This window comes from Lolium rigidum, chromosome 3 (assembly GCF_022539505.1).
Source record: "Lolium rigidum isolate FL_2022 chromosome 3, APGP_CSIRO_Lrig_0.1, whole genome shotgun sequence".
Classification (NCBI taxonomy): domain Eukaryota; kingdom Viridiplantae; phylum Streptophyta; class Magnoliopsida; order Poales; family Poaceae; genus Lolium; species Lolium rigidum.
This window is the reverse complement of record NC_061510.1, coordinates 310,818,373-310,843,627: the sequence shown is the minus strand read 5'-3', so window position 1 is coordinate 310,843,627 and position 25,255 is coordinate 310,818,373. Positions and strand designations below refer to the sequence as shown.

The window sequence follows — 25,255 nt, the reverse complement described above, 5'->3', positions numbered from 1 at the left end:
TATCATGATTTTATACTAGCATACAAAGAATTTGCTAAAAACATGTGTGGTCAATTGACCACACAGGTCTCAATGTGGCTACGCCACTGGGTTCATATATATACGCATATACTTAAACTTAAACGTACACACGCATATCATACCTCTATGAGCACCCTCGGAAGACTGAGCCTCACAATGTTTATTTTTTCCCAAATGGAAACCAGGACTTTTCGGGGAAATTTCTTTGGCTTGGACAGGACATTTTGTTCATGTTATTATTCCTGCGTTGAGAGGGGAGGCAGGCTTATACCCACGAGCAAAATCAACGCTTGAGCCTACCTTCGCACACCTTCGTTACTCTTTAGGAGACATCTGCCACCTCACATCCACTCCCCCCCCCACCCATTGTAATGCCAACTCTTGTCCGAGTGAAGCGGCCAAGAGCACATATCTGAATATTTCACTGGAAGAATATAAAAAGCTATAATTTTGCTATTTTTAATGTACAGGAGCTTTCTAAGAAAAATATAAACAAGGTCGAAGATCATGTTTATATTTTTCAACACTTACAAGAAAACTCTATTCCGCAGGAATTCTTCTGTGCAATTATATGGCATATACATCATAAGTTTATTTTTTAATCGCAATTATCTGTTTTCTTTATAATGATTCATTTGTTCAAGATTGGTCTTTTCCTTAAGTGGAGTGTAGTCAGTAATACAAAGGGCCACCGGGGAACCACCTGTTCTTGGTGCAAAATAATAACTTCTAGTTGCAAAAAATAGGCATGTACATGTTTGTTGATGTCTCCATTTTTTTCCCATGAAAAACATGAGTTCTTCCACTCCTTTAGTTTTGTTTTTTGAGCGACCACTCATTCAGTTGGACCCGGCTTAGCCCGGATTGTTGGCATGGGTTGATGCATGCCACGTGCCTGGGATCTCTTCTCTGCTAGTCTCTTTAATTTTGAACTTGTGCCCCATCTGCAGATTTCAAAGCTCAAGTTTAATCATCAATTTGACCGAAAGCACTTGAGTTATATGGCACACAAACTATACCACTGCATTCGTATTTTGAACAGAATCTAATGATCTAATTTTGACTCATACATATAATATAGGTCTAATAGAGATTTATAGTTGAATCACGAAATAAGAGAACAGCGATAATAACTTCATGTGTATAGATAGTGAGCATCAATTATGTGTATATAGTTACCAGAAATTATGTGTATAAGTTGTTCATGGAAATCTTGGGTGCTTCATGCTTGCAGTTAGTCATGCACCAGCTACCGGTTAGGTAGGATCGATCAAACAAGGGCAACTTTCCGCTTCACACGTTAATGGCCAGACAGGCGATTTGCACAAAAATAATCCAAAAGTTAAAGAAAAGCACAGACTGACCCTCCGGCGAAACTATTTCACCCATCTAACCCTTTTGTGTGGCACTCCTCCCATCGGCGCCACACATGCCAGTGTGGCGCCCCTCCTGCCGTCGCCACTCTCCCAGCCGACGTGGCGCCCTCGACGCTGAGCTGGTGCGCCGATCCGACGTGGCAGCATGTGTGGCGCTGTTGACGTCAGAAACCCACTGGCGGGCAGAGACGGGCAACACAGTAGAGCCGGGAACAACTAGGGCTGCGGCTGGCCCCAGTCCCTCAGAGCGACGGCCCGCAAAGCCTCCTGGTCACACGTCCGATGCTATCGCAAGGGCGTGCCACCTGACCTATACCTGGTCAGGAAGGTGTTGGATGATGCCTCGCTTAATTTCCTGCATGGCATACACGTAAACATTAAATATGAGCCTCGATCGGCTCTCAGGTTATCCTGTGAATCGGCTCAAAGAGCCGATCCACCCATGATTCGAACAAGGTGTCCGAATATATGGTGGTCCTGCTGGATCAAGATAAAGCTAATAAGATCTACGACGATTTAGGGTTTTCACCGCATAATCCGATCATCCTACTCACGATTGGGCCTCGCGCACGGTGACCGTAAGCCAATCCTAGACAGGGCCTAAAAACCAACACGAGGTTGATCCCCGGAACATCCTTTCTAGGGCTAGCAAACGTCACCCTACACGCCGCTGGATCCTCCAACCCTTTGTAGGGCCTAACTAATGCGGATGTTAAACTAATCCTTGATGAACAAGGAGCAACCGTAACGGATCAGATCTACTAAACTATGATCAAGCGGGGTGCCGCCCCTACACCTAAGATAGGTGTAAGGGCGGCTAGATGCATGAGGGTTGCCTAACGAAAGCATATGATACGAAGAACAATGCAAACCCTAACACATCTAAGATAACTACGTTGCTCGCCATCAAAAAGGCTTCAGCACGAGCAACGCATGAACAACGTAGATAGGCTTGTGCTGCCTAGATCGCAAGATGCGATCTAGGCAGCATGGTGCTTACCGGAGAAACCCTCGAGACGAAGGAGTTGGCGATGCGCCGAGATTTGTTTGTGTTGAACGTTGGTTGTTGTTTATTCCATAAACCCTAGATACATATTTATAGTCCAGGGGACTTTCTAACTCAGGCGTGCACCTAACCGTGCACGGGTAAAACTCTAACTCCTGATCGACACGTAACCTAATATGTTACAGATACAAAGGCAAACTAGCCCAAACTTTGCATATAAGGCCGATTCACGTATTTCCTCTATATATATTCTTCAAGTCTATCTTGATCGCGGCCCACCTCTGACTTGGTCAAATTCTGGTGATAACACATGCCCCCCTGGTTTTGGAAATGACATTTCCAAAACCATTACGCTTTTCTTTCGTCGGGTCATGTCGTGGCGAGAGCGGAACTGCCGCAGAATCTTCCATCATTACGCCTCGCCTCCCGGGCTTCTCCGTACAAATTGACAATTTCGGCATCACGTCCTCGAAAACCGTCATGGCATTAAATCACCACTACACTCTCTTTTATTTATACGTGCCAAACGGTTCACCACTCCATCCCCTTGCTCCGCTCTCGTTCACCAACACCAAAAAACCCTCTTCCCCTGCAGCCATGTCTTCCTCCTCTTCCTCCGCTTCAGGCCTCTCTCTCCAATCATCGCCGAAGAACAAGGAAGAGGACGATCCCCGCTCCGGGCGAACCCCATCTCCTCGACAAGGAGAAGAAAGAAGGAGAAGCGAGAGAGGACCAAGGCCTCCCCCTCCGCCGAGGCTCCCATCGAAGAAGCGCTCCCGCATGTGGGCGGACAGCGGGGACGACGATGACGACGAGGAAGGAGAAGATGAGGAGGAGGAAGATGATTCCTCCTCCTCCGCCGGGTATCCTCCAACGAAGCGCTTCCGCAGCTCGGGCGGATAGCGAGGATGATGATGACGACGAGGAGGAGGAGGAAGCTCCGGCCGACGGGCCGGGACAGCAGCCGGCGAGGACTTCTCCGGGAGCAGCGCCGACGACCTCGACGACGGCGATGATGGGGACTAGCGACGACTAGTTAGAGTAGGACCAGCAGTAGCGTGAGCACTAGGCACCTGTATCCTTCTTTTGAGAGCCATCGGCTCTTCTTGTAAAGCCGCATCCTTTGATATTAATGAAGAATTGTTCTTTCAACTTGATCTCGCTTCCATTAATCCAATTTAGCCGATCCTTCCGCTTGCCACACCCGTGACCGATAGCAACGAATCGGATTATTATATTATGTTTTCTCGACCGTGGTATTTTGCATTCCCACGAGCCGATGACCGATTCATCGGCTAATTTGAGAAACCAGTCTCCTTCCTTTTCTTGCAACACCAGCACGGTCCAAACCTCGTACAAGACGACGGCTTTTCCTTCCCAGCTCCTCCCTGAGAAGATCATGATGCAGTGACAGCCAATGCAACTTCAATCGGCTCTCAAAAATAGAGCACCTCCCAAGTTAGTGGCTCTCCGAGCCTTAGTCAAGGCGAGAAAGGTAGCGAAATAGCCAATCATGTCGCCATTGACCTCACGTCACGATGCGAGCCGGCCGATTCCAACAAAATCGGCTCCCCGAGCGAGAGAACCTTCGGGGTGAGCTGCCCCCGAGCTTCTTCGGTCTACTCCTTGCGCCTTGTTGATTAGATCGGCTCCTTTCCTTCGGTGGATCGACGCAACCCACCCTTGGCCTGATCTGCGCATCCATGCTGCTCTCGGCATTGTTCTTGAAGAAAGATCCGAGCCATTGAACCACTGAACCACTCCATTGAGGAGTTCTCCCATCATAGTCTCTCTTCGTGGTCCACTTCCTGCTCCATTGATCCCCTGACAGTTATACCTCTTGAGTCGATGGCCATGCATCGGCTTTTATATCCTTAAGTCGATGTTTGCTGCATCGGCTGTGCTCAAAAAATTTCGAATTTTTGGATTTTTTTTTTACGAATTTTCGAATTTTTACGGCCGACTTATGCATCGGCCCCCATACTTCAATACCCATCACAAAAAGATGAGACACTTCTACTGTATATCCTCGTGTTTTATCCACCTGGGTGCCCCCCCGAGCCGATTCTGTCAAGAGAATTGATGGTATCGGCTCTGTTGGATAACATGTTGAACCCGAGCGAGAATGGATGGTGAGGATAATTTTGGCCGATTGCTGGAATCGGCCTCCACGTTGCTTGCTCGGTGAAGGTTTTGTGATGTCCCTTCATAAATTTTTTGGGGCCGATCACAAGGATCAGCCTTGCCACGTTTGCTCATCGACGTGCTCTTGCTACTTGTTCAGGCCGGTAGATAAAACCAGCCCAGTCTCTGACTTTATCATGTTGGTGCGCTTGCTGTCGTCCACCTTGAGTGCATCGTGTATTCGTGGAGCACTAAGCTTCGTCGGAAGAACGAGCACCATGTTTGTGCCAGCCGATGTTTCATCATCGGCTTTCCTTTGCTTGGGGCGCCACTCCATTTTCCGTGGACGACCCTCTTCATCCGGGGTTCGCTGAACCTTCGCGACCGGATCGGGCTTTGCCTTCCTCAATGTATGCAAGTATAACCTCTCGGCTTCCTCCGGGCCGCGCAATCGTTGAACCACTGCGTTTCGGGAACGGCTGAGTCCATCGGGGCACCACCTTGGCCGGTGGTACTGTCTTCTTCTTCTCCCTCGTCTTCGAATCTTCGAGATCTTTCAACCGAGGGGACTCGGCGCGTTTGCTTTGTGGCGGGAGAGGCCCTAGGCGCTTGAACACGGACACGTTGGCTGTCTCCTTCTTCTTCCGGTTGCATTCGGGCGATTGCCGATTGTGGGCAATCGGCTCATTCCTGAATCCCGCGAGTGTACGAAGAAGGGACGGTCCCGGTGCCTATCTTCGTCGACTCGCTCCCCCAACTTTTCCTTGGCACGGCGCTCGTGCTCCTCCTCCTCGCGATCATGCCGACGACGTCTCCTGTCGTCCCTAGCCGGACGATCTTCTTCATCATCGTCGTTGTATCGCCGGCGTTGGTCATGCCGACTCACATACTTGTTGAGGAGGTGGTCGAGAGAGAGGTCGTTGATACCTTATGTTTTTCACCTCTCCCTCTGTGACGTAGCGCTTGCCGTCTTGGCGGAGCCGATCGCGTGGAGCGGCTTCCTCTGTATCTTTGCTATGAGAGCAGCTGCCCTCATCTCCATCCTTACCAGAGTGGTGTCCAGGTCCTACCATGTTGATATTGCACGATAAATCCGGCTGGCACCCTCCATGGTAAGCATACTCCACCATGTTTACGGCGGGGAAGGGGTGTGTGTCAACCTTCATGGCGTATTGGTTGAAAATCAACCGTCCGTTTTCTATCGCCATTTGGATCTGCCGCCGCCACACCCTGCGGTCGTTGGTGGTGTGGGTGAACGTGTTATGCCACTTGCGGTATGGCTTTCCGTTCAGCTCTTGCACCGTGGGGATCTTGTGGCCTTCGGGTACCTTTATATGCTTCTCCGTGAGCAAGAGATCAAAAATCTGCTCGGTCTTGGTCACGTCGAAGTCGAACCCTTTTGGAGGGCCTTGTGGCTTCACCCATTTGCGGGTCACGGGGCCTGCCGCTCGAGTCCATTCAGCCACTCGCTACCTCTCGATCTCCCGCAGCACCTTCATCCTCGTCCGCCTCAACCGGGGTCACCGCACGCTTGAATTTGTCCTGGTAGACATGCGGGTGGCGCTGCTCATATGCGCGACAGCCTTCTGCACCATGTGCGCCAATGAAGGGTAGTCTGCTTGGGAGGCCACGTCCTTAATCGATGATGAGAGACCCACCACCGCCAACTCGACTGCTTCTTTTTCACTTACATGAGCCGAAAAGCATCGGTTCCTAATGGTCCTGAAGCGTTGGACGTATTCTGACACTGTCTCCCCGCGCTTCTGTCGTACTTGTGCTAGATCGGCAATACCAACCTCGGAAGCCTGCGAGTGATACTGCTCATGGAACTGCTCTTCCAAGCTGCTTCCAAGTCCGGATGGAGTTCGGTGGCAGCGATGTGTACCACCCGAAAGCCGATCCTGTGAGGGATCGTGCGAAGAACCTCACACACAACTCGTCCGATGCTTGAGATCGTGCCCAGCTGTGCCAAATATCGGCTCACATGCTCGATGGAGCTGGAACCATCTGATCCACTAAACTTTGTGAAGTCCGGGAGCCGATATTTGGGTGGTAGCGGGATCAGTTCGTAGTCGTTGGGGTACGGCTTGGTGTAGCCGAACGTCTTCCTTTTCGGCATCATGCCGGACTGATCTTTCAGGATTGCACAAATCTGATCCGCTGTGATGGCTGAAGGTGTCGAACCACGAAGATTCGCCGGGGTGGCATACTTAGCCAGCCATGCTTGCTTTTCCGGTTCTAAGCCAAGCTGCGGGAGCTGGGCTCTGGAGGTTTGTCGGAGTGGCGTACTTAGCTAGCCACGTTTGCTTCTCAGGATCGGCTCCCGACGTTCCTCCTGCCGTTCCAGAGGCCCCTGATGTTGCAGCCTGGTTCGAGAGTGCCCGAGTGTTGCGGTCAGGTACGTATGCGCACGCGTATCCGTGCGGGATCTCCTTGGGTGCCTCGGGTAGGAATTGGTAGTCACTAGGATCACCACCAATCTTGTAGACGACGTATGCCGATGAATTCGGCGGTTCCGGTGCTGCCCATGCGAACGGCAGGCTGGGGCTGGAGTGGCATCTCTCCTTTGAAAGTCCCCGAGCTGGTCCCGACGGAGAGTACCGGTGGCTCATGATTTCCTGGACCACGCGCGGAGCGACACGCTCCAAAGTGTTCACCGAGGCTCTCGAGTGGCGGTGCAGCGAATGAGCCACCATGTAGTTGATTTCCTGCCGCGGTGACCTGGTGCGTTCTTCGACGGGCGGACGGGTCCACTCCATCGAGTGCGCCTTCAGGTGTGAAACCCTTCCACCTGACGCCATGGGAGCGGGTTCGGTGGAATGAGCCGATGAGTTCGGCTTCGAGGACTGCCTTGATTTCGTCATGCTTCTTCTTGAGCTCATCAGGCAGATCCTCGTACTTGACCGGAGTGTCTTCCGCCATCTCGGATGTAGACGGCGATGTTGTGGATCTCGAAGGTTGTCCCACCGGGCGTGCCAGAATGTGTTGACGTCAGAAATACCCTGGCGGGCAGAGACGGGCAACACAGTAGAGCCGGGAACAACTAGGGCTGCGGCTAGCCCCAGTCCCTCAGAGCGACGGCCCGCAAAGCCTCCTGGTCGCACGTCCGATGCTATCGCAAGGGCGTGCCACCTGACCTATACCTGGTCAGGAAGGTGTGGATGATGCCTCGCTTAGTTTCCTGCATGGCATACACGTAAACATTAAATACGAGCCTCGATCGGCTCTCAGGTTATCCTGTGAATCGGCTCAAAGAGCCGATCCACCCATGATTCGAACGAGGTGTCCGAATATATGGTGGTCCTTCTTGATCAAGATAAAGCTAATTAGATCTACGACGATTTAGGGTTTTCACCGCATAATCGGATCATCCTACTCACGATTGGGCCTCGCGCTCGCGCACGGTGACCGTAAGCCGATCCTAGACAGGGCCTAAAAACCAACACGAGGTTGATCCCCGGAACATCCTTTCTAGGACTAGCAAACGCCACCCTACACGCCGCTGGATCCTCCAACCCTTTGTAAGGCCTAACTATTGCGGATGTTAAACTAATCCTTGATGAACAAGGAGCAACCGTAACGGATCAGATCTACTAAACTATGATCAAGCGGGGTGCCGCCCCTACACCTAAGATAGGTGTAAGGGCGGCTAGATGTGCAAGGGTTGCATAACGAAAGCATGTAATTCGAAGAACAATGCTAACCCTAACACATCTAAGATAACTACGTTGCTCGCCATCAAAAAGGCTTCGGCACGAGCAACGCATGAACAACGTGGGCAGGCTTGTCTTTGCCTAGATCGCAAGATGCGATCTAGGCAGCATGGTGCTTACCGGAGAAACCCTCGAGACGAAGGAGTTGGCGATGCGCCGAGATTTGTTTGTGTTGAACGTTGGTTGTTGTTTATTCCATAAACCCTAGATACATATTTATAGTCCAGGGGACTTTCTAATTTAGGCGTGCACCTAACCGTGCACGGGTAAAACTCTAACTAACCGACAGGTATCCTAACATGTTACAGATACACGGGCCAACTCGCCCACATTTCGCATATAAAGGCCGATTCACGTATTTCTTATATATATATATTCTTCAAGTCCATCTTGATCGCGGCCCACCTCTGACTCGGTCAAATTCTGGTGATAACACCAACTTAATTAATATTCAAGTTCATCACATAAAACTAATTGTTTTTTATAAAAAAGAAGAGGGGCTCACCGAGGTGGTACCGTGCCGGCTAGGGGACGATCGACAGCGGTAAGGACGGGGATGATACTAATTAAAACCTACAAAACATACCATAATTTCAGCTCAAATTGCATATAAAAAAATAAAATCACTAACTTAGGCATTTCATCGAACACCTTGCTTGCACTACAAAAATAGTACGAGTTAAAACTACCAAAGAACTGAGCTAAATTAGGAACGCCGGAAGGAAGGATGATATTGCTAACCCTTGGATAGATGTATGCCGTTAATCTTGTTAAAATGGTGGAGAAAAATAAAGATTATTGGAGTGTGAGAGGTGCAAAATATTTGGAAATGTGAGAGGAGAAGTGAGAATGAGATATGCAGGGAGCTCGGGCTGCCGCGCGCTCAAATAGGGCACGAGACCCTTTAGTACCGGTTCCTTACACGAACCGGTACTAAAGGTGCAACCCTGGCCCCACCACCGCCTGGAAATCGGGCCCAAACCCTTTAATACCGGTTCGTGTTACGAACCGGTATTAAAGGTCCATAACGAACCGATATTGATGTCCCACGCACGAAACCGGTATTAATGCCCCCTTTAGTACCGGTTCGTTAGGGAACCGGTACTAAAGGCTTAGATGGATGAGAGGTTTTCTACTAGTGGTACACTAGATTGAGCCACTACAACAACCTTAAGATGGAAATTCCATTTTCTCTTTTGTTCCGCTGGAAAAGTCCACTTTGTTTTCGTTTCCAGTAAAAGATGTTCCGTTTTTCGTTCAGCAAAATTCATTTGTTTTCAATATTTTCATTCAGTTTATGTTTTTTCACAGAAAAGTTGAAATCTTTCCGTTTCATTTTCATCCTTAAAGCCGGTCACACGTATAGCTGCCTCACATTCCCTTGATGTTCCTTGTGGCCCAGTCACTATTTTGAAGTTAACCTTAGGCTGTTATTCCTTCGCTCGGCCAAATGGCAAGTAGGCGTACTTTAGGCATTTATGCCCAATTCGTGCCATTAGGAACACCGCAAAGAAATCTATAGCTACGTTCAAGCTGAACGTCCTGTTTCAGTGTTTGTAGAGAACGTCCAGAAGAAGTAGCACAGTACATAAGAGAGGCTGACAAAAAAACGTGGTTGGATGGTTAGGAGTGCTCAGTGGTAGCCACTACAGGAAAACCATTAGACGCTGACGGCCAAAAGATACGCTGACGGCCATTTATCGGGGCCGTCGGCACATAGCCTGGAACCATGCGCCTACTGAAGAAACCGTCGGCGTAGCTACAGATATGCCGACGGCCACCGTCGGCACCTCTGGATCTACGGTGGCCGTCGGCGTAGATCCAGAGGTGCCGACGGCTGCCGTCGGTGTATACTGGCCGTCGGCACAGGTACAGAACATGGGAAGCTGCGGCTTCCCCCGTTAACGGTCCGTAGACGGTGTTAGTTGTGCCGACGGCCAGGGCCGTCGGCATATCTCACTTATCTTTTCCCAGTTTTTAAAAGCTACATTCCATTGACAAAAAAGATCATCTACAAGTACTATAACATGTAAATCATCTAGCATTATTTTTATCGACATTTTACTAAATGCACAAGTAAACAAAAAAGTAAAGTGCATGTACTCCTCTAGACGTTAAATATTTATCTTAGATTTGTGAGAATACGGATTAATCTTGTTATTATTCTTATATTAAATTATATGAGATATGCGCTGGATCCAATAATGGACCCCTGGGTTTGTCCGGCTTCACGCACATGCGCTGACGGCACTTAGGCAGTTCCAGGACGTATCGAGGGAACTCCCCAATGGGGTAAACCGAGGTAATCTTGAGATAGTATGGATCCATATCCTTGACACCACATGTCCCTATGACCTAACCAAGCCCAAATGAAGGCATAATGCCACCGGGGCACCGCCGTTGGGGTGTAGTCAATGGTGTAGACCGCGCGGTCAACGAATTAGGGTTTCTATGGATGCCGCACCTCGGAGGGTGGGAATGCCCCCAAAACTTGTGTGTGTCCACATGATGTGTACAAAAGTGTGGCGGGATATTGCTGGATCCAATAATGGACCCCTAGGTTTGTTCGGCTTCACGCACATGCGCTGACGACACTTAGGCAGTTCCAGGACCTATATGGGGAACTCCCCGATGGGGTGAACCGAGGTAATCTTGAGATAGTATGGATCCATATCCTTGAAACCACATGTCCCTATGACCTAACCAAGCCCAAAAGAAGGCATAATGCCACCGGGGCACCGCCGTTGGGGTGTAGTCAATGGTGTAGACCGCGCGGTCAACGGATTAGGGTTTCTCTGGATGCCGCACCTCGGAGCATGGGAATGCCCCCAAAACTTGTGTGTGTCCACATGGTGTGTACACAAGTGTGGAGGGATGTTATTGGATCCAATAATGGACCCTTGGGTTTGTCCGGCTTCACGCACATGCGCTGACGGCACTTAGGCAGTTCCAGGATGTATCGGGGGAACTCCCCGATGGGGTGAACCGAGGTAATCTTGAGATAGTATGGATCCATATCCTTGACACCACATGTCCCTATGACCTAACCAATCCCAAATGAAGGCATAATGCCACTGGGGCACCGCCGCTGGGGTGTAGTCAAGGGTGGGAATGACCCAAAACTTGTGTGTGTCCACATGGTGTGTACACAAGTGTGGCGGGATGTTGCTGGATCCAATAATGGACCCCTGGCTTCCATACGGAGTTTCATCAGAACAATCGCCCTAATGCAAAAACTATAAATACTGGGGTGTTTACCGGAAGAGTCGATAATCTTGAGTACTACGGAAGGTTGCAAAATGTGTACGAGCTTTCATTTGATCATGGGGCCCAACATCTCACTCTCGTCGTGTTCAAATGTCATTGGTTCGACCCAGTCCGGGGAATGAGAACTACCCCGTCTATTGGTTTAGTGGAAGTTAGGCCTTCAACCACTTATCAAGGAGCCGATGTCTTTGTTGTGGCTCACGAGGCTAGGCAAGTTTATTATTTGCCATACCCATGCCAGAAGGAGGAACTAAAGGGCTGGGAAGTTGTGTTCAAGGTATCGCCACATGGTAAGCTACCCATGCCAAACGAGGACGATTACAACAATATAAACCCCATCACATACGAGGGAGATTTCTATCCAGAGCAAGAGGATGGCGTGGACTTTGATATACTTATGGGTGGTCTTGAGGACCTCGAGAACAATGAAAAAATTTGTGGCGAGGCAGTTGTCAATGTAAAGGACATAGATATGCTCTCCAAGTTACATCTCAACGATGACGACGTTGATGAGCCTGCACCAGTCGAGGGGCTACCTTACTACTCACACGATAGTGATAGTGATAATGATGATTCGCGGTGAGGGTCTTTTTAGTATGCTTTTATGGTTAATAATTGCTACATCCTTGTTTATTGCTACTATGGTCATTCATTTGCATCAATATTTATATTTTCCTTGCTAATTGTTTACTCTTACTCAATGCAGGTGATTGAACAATGAGCAAGCAATCATCCTTCATCTTGCTTAAGAAGTTGCGCCAAGAGAAGCCCGGAACAACTCGAAGTGGAAGAGCACATATTCCTACTCGACGCTTTGGTGATAGTGACGATGAAGGGAGGGAGGATGGTCTACCACCTAGAGGACGAGGCCGGAGGACCACGAGTGAGGAGGTTTCGCTTTCCCAGCGACGAGGAGGGGGCTTACCCCCTAGAGGACGAGGCCGGGGCCAAGAGCGTACACTAGGGCAGCGGACACCGACGCCCTCCCTTAGTGATTTACCCTCCGCTACTCGCACCGGGACTTCCGAGGGGGAGGAGGGAGCGAGAGGAGCCTCCCCAGAGGATGAGGAGATAGAGGAGGACAGTGAGGTGCAGCAGGAGGAGATTGATGAGGAGGAGGAGGCGGAGGCGGAGGACGAGGAGGAGGAGGAGCTCGAGCCACAGGGGAGCTCAAAGTCGATCTGGACTCGGGGAATAGCGGGTCTCCCAAAAGTACCAGCTAATGATGATGAGAAAACCCTCATTAAGCCGAATAACAAAGAGTAAGTGGTCATTTCAACAAATGATTTCATTTTGGTAATACTAATATAGCACATACTAATATTCTGACTCTTGTGCAGCAATTGGTCATTTGTTGGTACACGGGGCCGCCTTCCAAATGGTGTGCTTGGAGTCTTGCTGAAGAAGTATTGGCCGGGGCTCTACAGGTTGAAGCCGCCAGATGAAACATGCCGGGACAAGAAGCTAGCCCTTAAATGGGAGGACTATGAAGCTGCTCATGACGAGAGCTTCGGGACCTGTGCGAATGCTGTGATCACCAATTTTTGGGTAAGAAATTTTCGAAAAGTACACAAGTCACCATGTTTGATGCAGATATCACTTGTTTACATTGTATAGAAAAGTAGTAAAAACAGTATAACTTTATTGGCAGCTTGTATCATGTCTTCCTAGAAATAAAAAAAAATAACAAGTGAATTTGCTAATGGTAGAAAACATGTCTTTCTCCACATAGCAAATTAGACAATCACTCATAAACTGACCACGTGCAATAGTTTGTTGCGGAAATCAATATAGTGTGTGATCCATTTCACCACTGCTATATGCATGTTCACAGTTCGTAAATTGTTATTCAAGATTCAAGAAAACGCCACAACCACAAACTTGAACAGTTTCTGTTCTTCCAGGATAAACGGAAGCATTTCACAATTCACATAGCAGTGAGCACTAACGAGCAGTAACATTTATCACTAAAGCGTGAGGAAACTAAAACACTGCATTTCCCTGAATCCAAGGTGAACACTGCCCAGTTGCAAACATGGCAGATAAATAGCTCAGTAAATAAAAAAGATCCATTGGTTCATCACCACTAAGATTCAGTGGTTTAGCTCGTCACCAAAATCTCCAAGATTAGCTTCACATTGCCCCAGAAGTAGTGTGTGCAACAGATCAACAGCTAGAAACCACAACTAATACAGGAAGCACAACTGGTTTAGCACTATCACCATAAATATACAAGTGAAAGTATTTTAATTTTATCTTGATTTATCACCACAAAATTTTAATTCTTATCACCTTTTCCCTCTTTTGCAACATATTTCAGAACAGAAATAGTAGCTGACCACGTGCAATAGTTTGTTGAGTTTTTCATAGTTCTCCATCAACCCACCGTTTATTGCATGATTGTAGGTCTTTTATAAAGTGCCGACGGAGGATAGTACCAAGGCGGGCCAGGTCTTGGTGAATGCCGCGAGGAAGATGGTACGCCAGCAGCGGTACGATGCGCGCATTGTGGCCATCTCGCACTTCTACGCCGAACAAGGCAAAAGGGTCCTGAAGAAAGAAATTGTTGAAAAATGTCTTACATTGTCGAAGGAGGAGTTCATGGGCGTAAGTAAATTGTCTCTTATTCTCTGTTGGTGCTAATTGCATTACATGTTCTTGAAATGAGATGCTTCCATTCTTTAGATTGCTCCCAAATGGGTCGATGGACGAGACGATGGATGGGCGGCGTTCGTGGACTTGTGGGTCGGGGAAGATGCAGAGTTCATGGCCCAAAGCATGAAAATAGGGAGAATCGTGGAAAGGATGGAACGCACAATGCAGGAAACCGGTCCCATGATCGCTACAAGACGCACCAGGTAATTCTTTCTTAGATGCGGCAAATACTGGATTCTTGTGTTCCTGTTGGCTGTGAGAAACAGGGGATCAGCTACGCCAACCAGGTAATTCTTGTGAAGCACAACCATCAGTTGCTTATTTTACTGGCTGTGCGATTGCATCTTTCACAAATACCTTGTGATGCGAAATAAGGAAACACATTACTCGACTGGTCCACTGACATGCTTGCTATCATTATATAAGTGAGTTTGCATGCTTTTACTTTTAGTATTGAAATGGTTGTGTCTTGTTATCACGTTTTCTCAGCATCACAAGTCTTGTGTTCCTTTTTTGCTGCAATTTTTTGTGTAGGGGGCGATGTATGATATGGCTTTGATTTCCATGCCATGTATTCCATTGTTTGACCCTGTTATGTTATATAATCAGAGAGGTGAGAAGCTTATTCTGTTACAGACTTTTAATCCATCGGTTCTGGAAATCCATCTTGTTTTGTAGTTCTTCAGTTGGAAGCATCTGACCTGGTTCTATGTTGGTTTTCTTCAGTAATTTGTTTCCTACACTATCATACCTGACAATTACAAGTTTGAACCAGTAATTTGTTCTGAATTTCGTAGACTGTCAGCTGCAACTTTTGCACAGTTCCTGTTTTGCACAGTGGCCAGTTTTGAATCCTGTATACATTTGTTTGGCGTTTCAGGAGAAAGTTCATGGGAAGCCGCTTACTAAGTTAGGAGCCTGGAAGATGTCGCATAAGAAGATGAAGGTCGACAAACCTGGAGAGGAGCAATACTATGGTAAGTCTGGCACATACTTGCAAAATTACGCGACGGCGTTCAAAAAACTACATGGGGAGGATTCTCAGCCCCTTGAGGAGGAGGTCGACGAGACGGTGGTGATCGTGTCAGGGCTCGGCAAGCGGCATGGCCGCCATCAGATTCTTGATGGGGTGATCGCGCCTACCACCACACTCACACAAGTTCGAGCTTCTAGCATGAGCAGCAGTCAGTTGATCCCACCTCGTCCACGGCCCGGTGGATCTAGGCAGGCCTTCGATGTAAGTTCTTCCTAATTTTCATCATTTTTCTAACTTTTCGTTCATGCACCGCTACTTGATTATATTGTTGAGATTCATTATGTCAAATTGTAGACTTCTCTGGACGAGGCATACAATAGGCTCTATGAGAGTTATGAGGAGAAGCTTGAGGAGTACGTGAAGTCGGTTGAAGCCCACGATGCGTACCAGGCCAGCCATAATGCGGTAACTCATTCTATCCAAGAGAAGTTCCACGTTCACTAGTTTCAACTGTGCGTACCAGGCCAGCCATAATGCGGTTAGTTCTTTGTCATAACTTGCAGGCGGTGATGGCGTATATTACTACTGGAGTTCAGCCAACTATGGGATCTCCGCCACGAGAGAAGAATTCCTCGCCTCAGGAATTCCGGTAAGTCCTTTGCAAGACGACTGAATAACTAGTTCTCGTTGTGTGGTTTTGTTGCACACAGAGAGATTTATAATTTCTATCTATTGCTCTAACATATAGGGATCAGCTCAGTCCAGCACTGACTTTGGTCGTGCTTCTGCCTCGCCGGCACCCTCGCCCAGCCAGTCACGGCCTATCACCCCGATTCATACCGGAAGTAGTCGTGGTCCTAGTGCTTCTGCTGAGCCTGCTGACTTGCCGTTTCAGGTTAGTTCCATGCAAACTTGAGCATCGAAGCTATACTCGGAAAATTTGCCTTGCAAAATTTCGAACTTGAACAATTGCTAATGTTAAATGGTTCTTTTTCTTTATTATGTAGTGATGATGCTCTAGGAGGCAGACTTAACAAGTGCGGGAACTCGAAGTCCGTTGTTTGTGATCGTTGGACTTGTAGTGTCTTGCTTGTGTCGTGTGACATGTATCATGAAGAACATATATTTGTGAATTTGTCGTGTTTGTGTCATCATGTATACATGTGAACTCGTTGTGTTTGGGCCATTTGACATGAAGACTATATGTGCACATGCATTGGTGACCGTTAATCATCCGTTGCACTTTATGTGAGCTTGTCTATCTGTCATGTGTAATATTTTGTTTATGTACTGATATATAATATATATAATATATATGCTCATTTGTGCCTGGAAAGAAAACTAGAAAAATCAGGGAAATACAAAAATAAACTTGACCATAGGTGCCGACGGCCAGGCCGTCGGCGTATCAATGGCGATGTGCTGCCAGATTTGGACATGTGGATCTGTGCCGACGGCCTCACCGTCGGCGTAGCTGCGAACATGCTCCAAGGTGCTGGAGGTATGCCGACGGCCGGGCCGTCAGCGTATCGCGACAGTCGGCGAGCTCGCCGGCGTGCCCAGGTGAAGCCACGTGCAACAGAGGAGCCGACGGCCACGACCGTCGGCGTAGAGACAACGAAGGAGGGTGTACCAGGTGACGCCACGTGCATCCGTCGTGCCGACGGTCCGGCCGTCGGCGAATCACCGACGCCATCAGACGGCCGTCTCCGTGGAAATACGACGCCGACGGTTGAGCTGGGCCTACGGCCGAAGAAAAACCGTCGGCATGGAGTAGACGCCAACGGTTGGAGATGCGCCGACGGCCAGATCCGCTACGCCGACCGGAGATACGCCGACGGCCACCGTCGGCACAACAGTACGCCGACGGCTTGCCCATGTACGCCGACGGCTGGTGGCCGTCGACATATAACCGTTTTCCTGTAGTGCCAGGCCACCAGATTTCAAATCTCATATTTTACACTTCGGTGCCTCATTAAAAAAAGCGAAATATTCTTCAGTGGGAGACGACATTTCCATTGACAGCGAGATGTCTGTGGTGACTTCGTCAATCTCATGATCCGTCGGATTAGTTTCTTGGACTCAGTTTCTCTGAGGTGCTCATAGAGGTAGGGTGTGCGTGTGTTCGTTCATATGGTTGAGTGTATTAATGTGTGTGTGAGTGTCTGTGTTTGTACTATGTTTCGCACAAAAGAAAAATGAACACCGAAAGAATGACACACGATGCCAGATACTGCTGACTGCATTGAAGCAGACACTCGTTACCACGCGCGATAGAAAGCACCTAAAAACCCCGCTCGCCCTACGCGCTCATGCGAGCGGCTGGGCGAACCCTAGAGGGCTGCACCGCCGGTCCCTTTCCAACTTTGTCTTTCTTCCTCGTCGCCATCAGAGGGCGCTACCGGGCGAAGCTCCGAGGGCACCAGTGATAGCGGCCCCCCCTCCTCCCCTTCGCACGGTGGTGGCGGAGCGGGCTGCTACGATTGGCAGGGGCGCGGCAACGGTGTGGCAGCTACATGTGCTAGACGTGCTTGCAGGCGATTGAACCTTGGGTGGCAAGCCGACCCATGTCTCTATGGCCAGCTTAAGGACCTCCCGGTTGGTGGCTCTGCATGGATCTAGTCCTGGAAGCTCTTGAGCGGGGAGCTACGGCTCGGAGGACGGCGCAAGAGTGTCCGTTCCTCTCGGGTGATGGTGGAGAGTGCTCTTCCACCCACCCCTCCCCCCCTTTGCTCTGCTTGCGTGGCTCGTGGATTCACACCCGGCGAGTTGATGCTCGCGGGTGACGCTGCCCATGGGGTTTTCAGCTAGTTTAAAGGATCTGGGGTCTCTTATTTGTTTCGAGGTGATGATGTCGGGGTGCTTGGAAGCAGGGGCGGCGGCCTTGGATAGGTGGGTGGCATCGACCTTGCCGGCGGGGAACGGTTGTTGGTGTTGTTCCTACTCTCTGTGGTTGCTTGGGTTGCGCGGAGGTAGGTGGCTGTGGCCGTTGGCGACATCGGTGGCCTGAGCCTGATCTTGAAGACCTTAGCCTTCGGTACCGAATGCAACTCCTCTTGATCAGCTTCTAGTGGCAAGAGAGTAGCTTGGCGGCGGGTTTCGAGGGCTGGGTAAACCGTTGGTTGTTTTCAACCACGACGGTGGCAGCGCTTCCTCGATGCCCCCTTCCCGAAGGCGCCGTTGAGGTCTCTTGTTTTCCCCCTTACCCCTCAATTCATGGGTGAAAACCCTAGGCTCTCGTTGGGCAACATCGACGCTTGAGTGTCGTTATCCTCCTTGGAGGAGTTGCCTTGGGAAGTTAGTGGATTGGATGGGTTGTGCTTTGTCCGTGACTTTGACGCTTCTCTTCAACAATGATCTTCAACTTGTTCAAGATGTTTTTTTGGTGGTATCGCATCTTCGGTGCTCTGTGCTCTGGTGCGTAGAGTGATGGTTGTGCAGTTTAGGGGCGCACTCCATTGTCCAAACCTGCACTTGTAGCTCCGATCCTCAAGGATCTCTCTTTGTCGCCGCTGTGCTTGCGCTTGCGACGTACTCCAAGTGTAGTTTTTGAAGTGCTTTGCTAGTTTCTTTTAAACTTGTACTAACGTGTGTTCTTCATTACCATGTATCCTAGCCGGTTGATGGCTTATTAATTTAAAGTTAATCTTTTGGAGCCTTATGTTTAGAAATAGGAAACACTAGGTAAAAAGATGTTGATTGCAGAAGGGCGTTCGGGCTGGGTTGCGGCAAGCCTCTGCACTGGAGACGGTCTCCGTCCAGCAACGGTTTTGTGGTTGGCGCAAGGCAAAGAATCTGCAGCTTGCCGGCCGAGCTCAAGATGGCCAAATCTGCAGGCCGATCGAACAGGTAGAACACTCTCCTCCACGTTCTAATGCACAACTGAAGCAGTCTCGCTCGCTCGATCTCGATAATATTACCAGACACCAATTTTTTTTTGACTGTACCAGACACCAATTGATCACATAGCCCAAGAAATTCCGTGAGGGCGGCTGAGCCATGCTACCTGAATGGCAGCATCACGCAGTGAGCCGGTGACGTGGAGCGTCTGCAGCTTGTTTGGGCAAAGGCTGAAACATCCGAGACTCCATTTGAACAGAAGGAGTTCGTTTTAGAAAATGGTGCATATCAAGATTAAAGCTCGAGAAATTCAGGTTTCTCAAGCCTTGTTGCTTGCAATCAGTCCCTTTTTCAAGCCGTGACGTTAAGTGCTTTCTTTGAAACCTCGTCGATCCTAGTACCTGCTTGTCGATTTTATTCAGAGATCTCTATATTAGTCACGATCGGGAATTCAAGATGCAGGCAAGATCGAAAGGGAACAGCTAAACAGGGAAAAATAAACCAAAAACAACAGGCAAGACGATCCATATGTACAAAACGTAGTAGAACCATAAAAACACAAAGCACGCCGTGCACCAGCGAGGCTGAAGCATCATCAGCTTGGCGCGAACCGGTCGAGGAGGAGGCAGACGGTGGCCTCCGGCATAACCGCGCCCGCGCCGCCGCGGCACGTCGCCACTACCGGCAGGCCATCCTTGGCCCCGATCGCAGCTGCATCGGCTGCCTTCTCCTTCTTGGCCTGCGCGCCGTTCTTGCTGGACGCCTCGAGCTCGGTGCGGCCGCCGTGCAGCCGGGAGGAGATCTGGCAGAGCCAGACGCCGACCATGTTCGGCGATGGCGGCTGCGACGGCAGTGAAACCGACGACGACGACATGGCCAGACTAGATGAGATCGCTTGGAATTGGAAGCAGAGTGTGTGTATTTCGCTTTTCGCTCTGCCTGGTCTTTATATATAATTGGCAGCACACTGACATAGTTGCTTCAACAAATATCTAGATGCGGTGGAAACGTCAAAAACTACCGAAGATTGGCACGAGACCGGAGAACAGCGGCGCGCGCGCGGCGGCGGATGCATGTACCCGGCCAAGCGAGGTCGCCGCAGCAGTCATTGGCCTTATCGTCCGGCGTCCGACACAGCCGGGTAGGCCGGTACACGCGACAGCGAGCGGCGTCTCGTCCTATCTGGAATTATTGGGCGACACCACACTGGAGCGCAAAGCACGAGCCTAGCTTCCGCGTCAGTGCGTCGCCGGGACGTTTTTCCATCCTCGTGGTGCCCAAGTGTACGCTTCACGTGGAGTCGAAAACGACACACTGATGGCTGCTCTATTATGAAGTTCACATTGTGCAAGTTCAAGACTGAGCGAAACTGAGGAGTAAGTTTGTTGATTCTTGCGAACAACAAGGCCCAGCAAGGCAGGAAGCATGAGCCCAGCAAGGAGAAATAATGTCAAAGCCCACCCGCGTACGATCGTCCTCCCGCTCGGCTTGCACACCAAAGGCCGAAAGGAAGGGCCATGTGATTTGCCTTGTAACTAGCGAAAAATTTCTTTGCCTCCCAAACTCAATGACACATATTTATTTATTTATTTTTTAAAAAATCATATTCAAAGGCTTCAAACAAATCTGGAAAAATATCTAGATGTGGTCGATAATTTATCCTATAAACATGCAAAATTTCAAAGCTAAATTCTTTAAATTCTAGGCTACACAGAAATGACAAAATTAGATAAATTTTGGACCATTCAAAATAAGCATTGTTGACTAGAACCAGATCCATATTTTTCCCCATTTTTATGTATCTGATAATACAAAGTGTTTCAAATCAGGATTTTACACGTTTAAATCATTGACTACATCCAAAATATTTTCTTTGGTTTTTAGTTATAATTTTTCTAAAACTGTAGGAATGATTTTTTATTTTTAAAAAAATAAAAGGAGCATTGGAACTCGGGATCCAAAAATATATATACTATGTAACTAGCCACAATAAATAGAGGATGAGAGGAGTAAAGAGATTGAAGATTGAGACAGACTCACGTGAGACCTCGAAGCAATTCCTCAAGGGCATGTTTGGTATGATGGGCATTTCTATGAGGGACATGCCTTGGGAGGCATAGCCAGTCCAAAACAAGCTCCGGACCACGTCGTGGAATTTGTTTGGCAATCTATGAAGGAACTTTCTACAATAGGTAAGCAACTATTGCCCCTATGTTTTGTAGACTGCGCACTATCTTTTTGGCTCGGGTGATGCACGTCATTGATGTTAGGTTGCACAAATGAGGTTCCATATTATTACCATAGTCCAAACAAGATGAGCTTACCATGCCATTGCCTATTGCATCCAATCATAGAGGAATCTGAAGAACACGATCTTGACGATCACCATGATTAGGCCGACGATGATGAAATCTTCCAGCCTATACTCTCTCAAACCTGAGGTGCTCCTTTGCATATAGGCATAGGTACAATAGCCAATGGCTGATTAACCATTTCCTTATTAGCAATAGCATGACCAGCCAAGATGCTATGGTACTCCTCTTGTGCGTCCACCAAATTATCATATCCTCTCTTGCTGTTGTTAGAGAAACCATTCATTTGATCTTGTCAGATCCTCCATGAATTGTAGATATCTAGATGCCTCCCTCTTAACACCACATACCACTAAAATGGCATAGGAAGAACAAGTAAGCTCGAGCATCACAAGCACTAATGAAATCATAACAAAGTATCACAATTCAAAGCAGATCATAACTAAGAGGGGCATGCATGATCATTACCATAAGTGGATCACAAGTTCATCCTACCACTACAACTATGGTTTCAACCTACAAAAGTGGGTGTCATCCTAACATCGCAAGTTCATCATCACTTGAGGGGTTTAGTATATATATAACGTCATCAAAATATACAGGACATCAAAGGTTTGTATGCCCTAGATAGAACAAAAGTGTACATCATCATCATAACCTCCATGCATGCTTCCCTGCTCATGGCCCAAAGGCCACCACAGGTCAGGTCTACAGAGTGTAGTAGTACTTGGCCAGGTATGTCGACATGAAGGGGAGCAATTCCATTGTCCCCTTCTGTGTAGCCTTCTTAGCGTCAGCGCGGTTCTTGGTCTTTGTCTTCTTTGTGGGCGGAAATCCTTGTCGCAACCTATGTAGCAACCTTGTCCACCAGGATAGACAGAGGGCCCTCCTCCACCGGCAGTTGCACCACCTAGGTCTCAGCATTGGGTTGCGAACCGGCCATAAAGGAAGGGTTAATGAGTCCCCAACGCAGATCATGGCCTGGGTAAAATCGTCACACATCAAGTCCTACATTCAGCACTCACCACATATCATTGCAACAACATGCTAATCCACTAGTACATAGGATGCAAAGACAAAATATTTTACACAAGAGGTAGGACATGGTGTTTTGGCTCATAGTTCTAAATGCACCTATTAAGAAAAATGATTTTTATGTTTATTCGAGAATGTTGAAAAATTATGAAGAAAAATCCCGGATTTACATTTGAACATTCTATGTTCACACACAAAATTTTGTGGAAAAAAGACATTTTGTGTGGCCTATGTAAAAAGATAAAAACATGTCACGTACAAAGCTATTTTGAATCACCGGGAATTTTCTTTTTTACACAACCCATAAAAAATATCATTTCTTTGCGAATCTTACTATCTGAACATAGAATGTCAGGATATACATCCAAAATTTAATATATTTTTTGGAATTTTTAGATGTTTTGAAATATAATTTTTCACAACTGGTGCATATACACCTATGAGCCAAAGATGATTTCCCACAAGATGTGAATCTATATAGCTACAAGTTGAAGATAAACAAGACACCACACATGGCAGTGATAGATCTCATGAACATTTATACTATAAGAACATATCAACCCTACAAATGCTACATTAGTTCGGACCCTAGCACACTAAGATCTAGCTAGATCTGCCCTACCACACCAAGATCTAACCGTAGCATACGAAGGTTGAGGTGTGGTTACTTATAGTCATAAATGGATGCAAAGGTGAACTCCGCAAAGAAGAGGAAGTAGCCTTGCCACCGCCGCTGGCCAAAGATTGGAGCGCCTCTTACCTTCTGAGCAACCCTATAGTGGAACTTGAAAGGGGGTGGGGGGTTTGGAATCGGGTGGTGAGAGTGGAGGGTAGAAATAAGGGGAGGGCATTGTGCACCTTATTTATGGTATCCATCTCATAAAAAACCACTCATTTTCCCTAATTAAATAGCTCTAGTTTGTAAAGTTGTCTACCTTGACAAGATACATAACTCTGCAAAAAATGGGGTCATTATCATGAAGTGTGCCATGGATTTTGCCATCACCAAGGTCACTCATTCATGGTAGAAATGATTTTTAATAAGGTTTTTTTTTCCTCAACCCACCATATGACTAGTTTATTATTTTGCATCGGACTACAAGCCATATTGTGACTCCTTGCGCAAGTTTTCCAATTTTTGATTTTTTTTAGATTGGATTCAACACTTGTGGGATCTTGAATTTGTACTAGGAGGAAATAGAGCATGTGTTTCGTCATTATTTTGGGCTTACGCACCATCAGGGCACCTCCTTGTATTTTTCAAAAAATAATTAAAGCGTATTTTTCAGGGCACCTCCCCCGTTCAAATATGAATTTAGTCGGACTAAACACTACAAATAAATCAGTATATGGCTGCACTGATGACGGGAAAATGGCGGCGACAAAAATAGCTAATGCGGGTCCATGTCATAGAGACATATAGTATATAAATTTAAAGTTGCGCGAATGTAAATGACTAATATCAAAGATTGCGGTTCATTACTTCCGGAACTCATACATTTGCATATAAACTCCGTTAATTACATCTCCGAAGAGAAAACCCCTGATTAAGAATTCCAACATATCTATTACATAGCATTACATCATAGGGATTTCTATTTTCGTGCCCTCAGGTCCTTAGTTGTACTCAGTTTTCCCCAGCTCCTTAGTTTTTCCTCAGTTTTCCCCAAGCCCTTGTTTGAAACCCGCAGAAGCAGCTCATACGGCAGGATTCCCGTTTAGTTGACGTTCTGTCACGTGTGGGGCCGCGTCTTGTGGGGCCGAGTCGTGTGGGCCCGCGTCGCGTTGGGCTGGTAGAAAGGGACCGCGTGGGACAGGACGAGAAGCGTTTGGTTGCACGTGAGCAGGAGCTGGGTTCTGTCTCTCTCGGCCCCAAATTGGCATTATTAAGTGCACCTTTTTCCCCTCTTTCTCTCTCGTCCTTTTCACCAAATTAGTATAAAATCTAGAGAAGCTTGCATTTCGACTTTCTTCAATTATTTGTGCCTTTTGGCCCTCGTTGTTTGCCCAATATGGCAGCAAATCTAGTACTCCCTCCGGTCCATATGTATGTAGTTAAATCTAGAAGCAAATCTCCGAGGATAATGTACGATAAATTCACGGTCATAGTAAATCAAGAAAACTAAGTACGGCCAACAAAATATAGTAGACTAGGGATAGATAATCCCTAGATAATATGGATAGATAATAGGCTGCATACACAGCAGCCAACATAGTAACGAGGTTCTTCACGGCACCATCATACTAACATAACAACAAGGGATCCCTAGCTAACAACAAAGGGATCCCAACAACAAACTAGGAGGCAGCAGCGGCGAGCAGCACACGTTCGGGACTCCGCCTACCCCATCCGGCTCTCCCTCCACTTGTTGCTCTTGCTCCCCTTGGGAGCCTTGGGCTTGAGCGGAGGCATGCGCCCGACGGAGATCTCCACCCGCTGCAAGCTGCGGAGGTGCATGCCGAACGCCCTGTGCTTGGCGCGGAAGGAGTGGACGTTCACCGTCGTGCCGACCTTGGGGAAGGTGTTGCTGATGTTCTCGGCATGCGTGACGAAGCAGTTGAAGTCCGTGGCGCCGAGTCTCCGAGTGCGGAAGGGGCACCTGTACACCTCCTTGGCGAAGTAGGAGATGTGCCGGCCGACCTGCAGCCTCCGCAGCACTCGGCGAGTCTTGACGTCCTCCTCCTCTTCGTCGTTGCCGACGTCGCTGCCAGTACATCCGATCCATATCAAACAGAAACTAGTGAATGAGTTGCAACGATGACTAACGTACATGATAACAAAGTTAAGAAAAACAGAGTCAGCCTCGGTTAGAGTGGACATGATTATATATCTACGGGGAAGGTATAAGCGAACTAAAGCTCATGCACAACAGATTTGTACACAGCAATGGTTCGCTGAACCCTCCTCGTAAAAATTTGTGCCCAACCAT

At 48.1% G+C, this 25,255-nt stretch overlaps 1 protein-coding gene across 1 annotated transcript; it reads left to right on the top strand.

Moving 5' to 3' along the window:
* Positions 1 to 12,336: 12,336 nt before the first annotated feature.
* LOC124696851 lies at positions 12,337 to 15,791 on the top strand. Its single transcript, XM_047229513.1, has 9 exons — positions 12,337 to 12,462; positions 12,648 to 12,769; positions 12,848 to 13,055; positions 13,914 to 14,114; positions 14,193 to 14,276; positions 14,429 to 14,449; positions 15,043 to 15,399; positions 15,493 to 15,603; positions 15,702 to 15,791. The coding sequence occupies exons 1-9, from the start codon at positions 12,337 to 12,339 to the stop codon at positions 15,789 to 15,791; spliced, it is 1,320 nt and encodes a 439-aa protein (XP_047085469.1).
* The last annotated feature ends 9,464 nt before the right edge of the window (positions 15,792 to 25,255 follow it).

Excerpts from the sequence above, each read along its gene's own strand:
- LOC124696851 (XM_047229513.1), top strand. The coding sequence starts at position 12,337 with ATGAAGGGAGGGAGGATGGTCTACCACCTAGAGGACGAGGCCGGAGGA. Across the intron at positions 14,450-15,042 it reads GGATCAGCTACGCCAACCAG|GAGAAAGTTCATGGGAAGCC; the intron begins GTAATTCTTGTG and ends TTGGCGTTTCAG. Across the intron at positions 15,604-15,701 it reads ACCAGGCCAGCCATAATGCG|GCGGTGATGGCGTATATTAC; the intron begins GTAACTCATTCT and ends CATAACTTGCAG.